The sequence below is a fragment of the Cynara cardunculus genome, assembly GCF_001531365.2.
Source record: "Cynara cardunculus var. scolymus isolate 2C chromosome LG 11, CcrdV1, whole genome shotgun sequence".
Classification (NCBI taxonomy): domain Eukaryota; kingdom Viridiplantae; phylum Streptophyta; class Magnoliopsida; order Asterales; family Asteraceae; genus Cynara; species Cynara cardunculus.
Genome location: NC_037538.1, coordinates 4436448 through 4444335, shown reverse-complemented (window position 1 = coordinate 4444335; position 7888 = coordinate 4436448). Strand labels below are relative to the sequence as shown.

The window sequence follows — 7888 nt, the reverse complement described above, 5'->3', positions numbered from 1 at the left end:
AACTTATACTTTTATACTTAATTTAACTATAACAGTATTTTTGTATATTAATTAGTTTTAGTAAAATGCTTAAACTTAATACTTTTATATCTTATTATCTAATATATTGTTGGATATTTAGTTTTAAACTTAATTGAGGGAGTCAGAGGAAGGACTATATCCGTTATGAAAATGAAACTATAAGAACGTCTCTCGTTAGTAATTCTTTTTCAGGGACCTTGCTTGTTAATTTTTTTGAAGTATATATTATTTATATACGGTAAATACAACAAATAAACTCACACACCCTTCTCATCTTTAAGTGAGACTTGAGCCCCTGATCTCCTAAGAGGCCAAATGCTACGATACCACTAGACCAAATGGACAAAATTTGTATTTAACTTTTGTTTTTATTTCTTAATAAAATGGTAGGGGTTTGTTCAAATAAGAAAACTAAATATTATAAGAAGAGAATGTTAAGTGAGGTTCATATGTGTATCCATTGATAAAATCCAAAAAATTTATTTTAAAAATGCATATGTGGACCGTGATTACAAATTTATTTATATGTATTTATATATGCATCTTCAAATGATTTTTTTCAATGATACACATATGAACCTTTTTTTTTATTAACCTGGATATCCAACCCGTTATGCGAGTCGACTAATCCCTGGACGACCACCTATTTTGCAGGTAGCCCGAAGTCATCGCATTTGAACATCCGTGCCCACAAGGAGATTTTTGTTCCTTCTTGGATTTGAACCTGAGACCTCCAGACATTTTTGACCTTTGGAGCCAAACTCAAACCAATCAAACACCACCCTTATGGTTAATCTTCTTCTTTTACGTTCTCACAGTATTTAGTCTTACTATTTGAATCAGTATATACAATTCTGGTTCAATTTTGTATATTAAATAGGAATGTGGGATATCAAAGATCAAGATTTCATCATTTGGATTTTGGAGTGTGATTTATAATCTATCTTTTTTTACTTTGATGATTGTTTAGTAATTTGTGTTGGGAGGATGATTGTGGTGGAAATAATTGAAACACATAGTTGGAGCAATTTCATGATGGTTATAATATTCCTTTATGATTACTTATAAGAAAAAAAAAATAGAATATAGTACACTGATACCATTGAAGAGTTGCTCTGATTGGTGAGAGGGACATGTACTCGATAGGTAAGGTTTTCGTGTCGTTGATCTGCGGGACAGCGTCGTTGTTAGGTTGCGCATTTCTGGTTCTGGCACCGTCAGGCTGCCTGGTTCTCGTTTCGGTTATTTTTAGTTGTTGGCCGAGGAACCCTCCGCATCTCTGTTTTTAGTCTTTTTTTGGGTTCTCTGTATTTTGGTTTGGCTGGTTTTGTTTCGCCGGATGATGGTTTTTCTGCATCTCGTAGATTTCATTATACGTAACTTTCTACCTTTTTAGTGAGAATTTTGATTTATGATTCTCTATTTTTAAGATTTTGATGATGAAAACAGTTGTATTGCCTACTGACTCAGTTGTACAATATGCAATAAGTGTTGTACATTATGGTGGCTTAATTAATGAATAATTGAAAACGAGTCTATTGTTGTTTCTTTTAAGTACAAGATAACACACATCTTTTTTCAAAGTTTATTGGTTATTTTTTATCTGGTTAATATTTATTCAACTAAAAACAGTTCATTTTTTTTTTAATTCATTAAAAGCAAAAACAATTGGGAAAAAGATTCTGCAAGAGACATAATAAGACCACCAAAAAATGCGGGGAACAAAACGAGGGAGAAAAGCAAAATAGACCAACATCCAACGGGGAGGTTAAAAACTGAACACGAAACCTAAAACGTGACAATAAAAATAACGAAAAGCCAATACTGAAATCAACTTTAAATATAACTTTCCGATAACCTTTTTAGCGATAATTTAGTATAAAGTTGCCGAAGTTGATGGGATCTGAGACCTTAGGTATTAAAGCTGGGAGCCTCGGAACGAAGCATTACAACCCGGAGTTACTGCTTCTTGATCCCAAAACCTCTCCATAACGTCCATAATCTCACTGACAATGGTTCGAGAATTTCATTTCAAGTGTCACAATACAGAAAGATTGGTCGAGATTGAGCGAAATTCCTCGAAGATAAGAAAACTGTGTAGCTTGCTAAACTTTAGACCGTCCTCACCGACTCGAGTAAAGTTTCTTCCTCCGAGAGGTACGCCGAAGTTTGACTAGGTTCTCGTGTTGAGAATTGTATTCGATCTTTCAGCAGGACCCTTTTGTTGAAGTTCCTAAAAATACACGTAAGCAGAGAGACAAAATAAATATGAATTAAATAAATCAAAAATATATAAAAATATGATGTGTCTTGATTTAATTGGTTGGACGGGAATGAGACGTGCGATTTTGAAACAAGTATTTTTCTGACGACACTTTTTTACTCGAATTCAATCCTAAACTAAAAACAACTATTAGTTATATATTTATATTATTAACTAGCTATGGATAGGGGATGTAAACGACACGAGACAACTCGTGAGCTACTCGAGATCGACTCGGATAGGCTCGACTCAAACTCGAACGTCGAACTCGACTCGATATATTAACGGGCCGAGTCGAGCGACCCAATACTCGACTTGGAAAGTTCGTGAGATACTAGATTTTTTTTTATCTCTAATGAGTTTTAAAAATATAATCAGTTTTATAATATGTATAATGTAATGTAATAAAAATGTCTTATGTTTTTAGATATTTGAATAATATTGTGCATTTTTAACTAAAAAAACTAATCAATAATTTTTTTAATTCATAATTAAAAAGGCAAAAAAAAACTATAAAAGTGTTGGTGAAGTTGTCCTATATTGGAAGAGAGATAGTAAAAGAAAGATGAAAAAGTGTTATAAAAAGTGAATGAAGCTTGTAACTTTGTCTATTTGATGATGAAGTTTGAGGTGAATCACTTTAGTTTTTAAAATTTAAAAGAACACCTTTTAAGTTTCATAATTTATAAAAAAATACCTTAAAATTTCATAAATTTCGACGGGTGAGCTTGATTCGAGTTTGATTTTGAGCTTGATTCCAGTAGAAGTTCGAGATTTAAACGAGTTCGAGTTTAAAAAATTGCAATCGAGTTCGAGACGAGTTTAATTTTTAACTACTCACCAGTTTTCGAGTCGAGTTCGAGCTTGAGAAATGGTTATCGAGTTCAAGTCGAGTATATTGATATTCAAGTTCGGCTCGCATCATTTACACCCTTAGCTATAGAATCGTAGATATAGGATATTATTATAATTCGATAATAGAAAATTAATACAATTTCTTTATTAATAAAGAAAATCCGAAATATTTAAATAAAACATAAATTATAAATGGTGGTCGAGCATATATTGATATTAAGGATCCGTTAAAATAAGACTCGTTACACCATAAAATAACACTAATTGAATTATTTTGATGTGACACAAGTAATAAGCATTTTTGAGTGTTTGAATAAACAGCTTATACCGGTGTCAAACCGGTAATAAGAAGTTTTTGAATAACTTATAATAAGTTAAACCATTTTAATTTATAATAAGTTGATAAGGACTTTTATAGAAAAAACATAAGTTGTTTCAAATAAACAATCCGAAACACCCCTAAAATAAAACTTTTGAAGTAGATTTTTCTAAATAAAAACTAAAATAAAATATATTTTATATTAATATAATTTATCATATATTTATAAAGTTGCCTTTGATTTTTGGGACAATTTTGTCAAAAAGAAAAAAAATGAAAGCAACATTTCAATTATTGGAGGATTTTCTTTTTAAAGAAAAATCATTTTCTTACCTTTTTTAATCAAAAGGAATAAATATAATGAAAAAAAAAGATAAAAACAGTTCAGTTCCACATTGATAACTGAATTCAGATAAAAAGTCTAAAAAAACCCAACAAATCAGTAGAAAAGTACAACAAACAAATAAAACTAAAAGAATACATCATCTTCATTAACCTTATTTATTTTTCAGATATAAATGACAATCGCAGGTATTTCTTATGATCCTATAAAATTCATATAAATATGAAAAAAATAATGAAAATAATATTTAATCATTTTTTATTGGATTATTACTAATGTAGATACATCGATTGAGAGAAATGATACAATGCGTTCATTTTATAAGTGTAAAGATTTATTTATTCAAGAAAATATAAGGAACCTAATCGTTTAAAATATTAAAGTTCGTTGGATTTTTCTTTGTATCAGTGAGTTCAAGATTTATATATTATAAAAAACTAGAAGGGTACTCGCGCAATGTAGCGAAATACATCTCGACTTTAATGTTTCATTTCTTTCTTCGTTGTTATAATACACTTTTATGTGATTTTAAGAAAGTGATAATGTTTTTACTTTTGCATAAGATATAAATATGAAAATATCATAATAATTTGAAAAAAATATATTTATATTAGTATCAAACTAACTATTTAAATTTTCTATTTTTTTAATGTAATTTTTCTTATTATAATTTGATTTAGGTTTGATAACGAAGTAACTTAATTTAAGTTTAATAATATAATTTTTTATAAAGATAAAAATTAAGTACTCTGTTAGAACTTAATGATTATCTTAATTTTATTTTAGATATTTTATATTTAAAATGAGATATGTATCCTATATTAGATTATGTTTATCTGTAGTTAGTTACACGAATTCAAACATGAAACTTTAATAAGTTGTATTTATGCACAATTTACTTGTAATCTTGAATTTTAAGTATTATGCATCAATAAACAGTGCTTTGTGCATAAAAAATGGTTTTTAAGAGTTTTTATCAAATGCTTTATAATACAATATAGATAATTTAAAGACTTAATCATTCAAAATATGATAGTTTTTTGGGTTTTTAATTTTTAGATTTTTCTCGAGAAATAAATCATAATTAATATATAAAAATAAGTCGTTTTGGAGCAATGCGACATGTGGCATTTATTTTTCTCTAAATATAATAGATAAATAAATGGAGGGAAAACACCTTTGATTGTTGTATATTGCTAACTACCTAATTAATAAAAATGGAAGCTTCTAGACAAATAATCCATCTCCATTGATTCTTACATAAATGGGTTATGATGCAAAATTACTACAAAGCCCTCAATCCCACTAAGATGAAGAGGAGGAATTGGCTAATGAGGAGGGTAAAATAGTCATTCTCATCTCCAACACTTTCTTATGAGAGTTAGAATGTTTATGGCTAACAAAAGTCGGGCTTTTTGCCGGCCGATATTCGGGCAGCAACCTGCCCGACTTATACCTTACCCCACATGCATTACACAGTGTTTTAGGTCCCTGTGGACCTGCCCTCCATTGTGGTGTTCTCTGTGATAAACAATGTGTGCATTTCCTTCCTTGCCCTTGCCCCTGCCCGCTGCTTCCTTCCTCCTGCCCGGAATTGGTGCTGTTAGGAGTTGTACATTTCTTCCCTACAAGGTATTGCTGAGACCAGCATGTTTGGCTTCTCTTTCTCTTGCTTCTTGCCTTGGAAGGTACAACAAGTTTAAGCATGGAATGGGTTTCTTTCATAGGAGGCTCTGCTGATGTGTTTGTACCTTGTGCATTGAAAGTTGTACTCTGGGGTTTAACCTCTGCTGGAGGCATACAATTGCCACTGCTTGATAAACAGTCTTCCACAAAAATGGACAGCCATTCCATATTGACATCTTCCTGCATTAAAAAACACGTTTGTTAGCAGCTTAACGAGCTTAACGGGACACACACCAACTCTTATTAGAATTCACCAACCGTATTAAACAGTTGGTGACGGGGATTAGTCGGTACGTATAATTGGTCCGGAAACCGAGAAAACCGAAAAAAAAAATGAATTAGAAGTTTTATTTGTTAATGTGGAATATTGAGTGCATGGTGTACAAGTGAGTGGTGGTACCATGGAATGGCCAGAAAGGAGGTCATCGAGGCTGCAAAGGAGGTGCTGCTCCGGTGGCTGATAGGTGGTCGGAAGTCCACCGGCGGCGGAGATATTCTGGCAGAAGTCCATACGTAGGGAGGAGTTGAGAGGGATTAATGATTAAGAGCAAGCAAAAACTGGAGTAAGAATATATTATTTATTTATGGACCAAAGCAAAAGGCTCTCCTTTTTGTGTCGGCAGATCAAATGCGAGAAAATTCAAATTTCAATCAATCAAACACAAACCCCACATCATGTCTCTCTCCTGTACATACATACATACGTAGAAGTGGTTGATTTTATCACGGTAAATCAGTTAAATAGTTCATATATGAATCACACGAGTTTATATATGTACTTGTTTTCCCGTCTATATGTAAAAGTTACGAAACTACTCATTTCTCTTCCGCATATCATGTGAGGAACTATCTTGTGCTTCATCGTCAAAGTCACAAATTTTGATCAAATGAAGGGCTAAGATCACTTCTCTACTTCTTAAGTGAACCTATGACGAAGAATCGTGTGATAAGAGAAGTTATATAAAAAAACATGTGTATATACAGCCAATCATTAATCTAAGCAGCAAGAAAATATTATATACTAACCACAAGGGTGATGTCTGGTTGGTTTGAGTTTGACTCCAAAGATCAAAAGTACCTGGAGGTCTCAGGTTCAAATCTAAGGAGGAATAAAAATCCTCTTGTGGCCACGGAGGTTCAAATGCGATGACTCCGGACTATCTGCAAAACACGTGGTCTCCCTATGATTAATCGGTTCACGTGATTAATCGACTCACATAACGAGTTGGATATCTAGGTTGATTTAAAAAAATATTATATATCATTTATTCAATGTAAAACAGGAAATAATTCTAAAAAGCAGCAAATTGCACGACCTGCAAAATTTTAAACGTACCATGCAGGCACAGTTAGTCTTGGGTTCAGAAAAAACAAACTATTTTGAAATTTAAAAAATACGGTACATAAAACTGTTTTTTTTCCACATACATCAACACTAAAATTTATTACCAAAGAGTCTTTGGCCTAGCGGTATGTGAGTCATTGGCCTTCTAGGAGGTTAAGGGTTCAAACCTTACCAAAGGTGAGGAGGGTGTGTGAGTTTATTTGTTCTATTTGCCGTATATAAATATTATATACTTCAAAAAAAATTAAATTTTTTTATACTTAATTTAACGTGGTTATAATATAAACAGGATACATATAACAATACCTGAGAAAAGTTGATTTTGTTCTGAATAAGGGGTTGTTTGTTTACATCTAAATGCTGTTATTCAAAGCTAACTGTGTCAGCCGTTGAATCGCTCAATCTATCTCTAGAGCATATCGATATCATTCAGAGACTAAACTTCTACAAGATTACCCTACTGTTGTTTGCTGCTACTTTTAGTGTTGTTGCTTCTCCTTCTTGATCACCACTCTTAGGAATGACAACGGGCCGGGTTCGGGCTTGTTATTGGTATCCCCGTTCCCAAAGCCGATAACTAAAATCGTCCTCATAACCGCTCTGATCCCGGATCCCCGTCGGGGAACCGTTAAGTGTAAAAATCATCTTTTTCTGGTTCACCGTTGGTTATACCCGAAACCGAAGCGAGAACCGATTATTGTTAGTTTTCACAGCTAAAAGTAAATTACAATTTTTTAAAACATGTAAGTTTAAATGTCTCAAACATAATCGAACCAATTACAAACAATGTATTAGATTACAATATAAAAGTAAACAGAAATTTAAACATCATACAACTAACATCATGATTTCACGATTAGACAAATAAACTAGACTTTTTCGTGAGGCTTATTTGAGTTGTTGAGATAAAGTAGATAAAAGTCTTTTAAATTTTAATGTTACTATTTTCTTTTAATGATTGATGTATGTATGTATGTATGTATGTATGTATGTATGTATGTATGTATGTATGTATGTATGTATGTATGTATGTATGTATGTATGTATGTATGTAAA

At 31.9% G+C, this 7888-nt stretch overlaps 1 protein-coding gene across 1 annotated transcript; it reads right to left on the bottom strand.

Moving 5' to 3' along the window:
- Positions 1-5029: 5029 nt before the first annotated feature.
- Positions 5030-6039, bottom strand: LOC112522022 (GATA transcription factor 12-like). The gene is made up of 2 exons (XM_025131073.1): positions 5888-6039; positions 5030-5667 (listed from the first exon to the last, which is right to left on the bottom strand). The coding sequence occupies exons 1-2, from the start codon at positions 5996-5998 to the stop codon at positions 5107-5109; spliced, it is 672 nt and encodes a 223-aa protein (XP_024986841.1). The 5' UTR covers positions 5999-6039; the 3' UTR covers positions 5030-5106.
- Between the last annotated feature and the right edge of the window lie 1849 nt (positions 6040-7888).

Excerpts from the sequence above, each read along its gene's own strand:
- LOC112522022 (XM_025131073.1), bottom strand. The coding sequence starts at position 5,998 with ATGGACTTCTGCCAGAATATCTCCGCCGCCGGTGGACTTCCGACCACC. Across the intron at positions 5,668-5,887 it reads TCCTTTCTGGCCATTCCATG|GAAGATGTCAATATGGAATG; the intron begins GTACCACCACTC and ends TTTTTAATGCAG.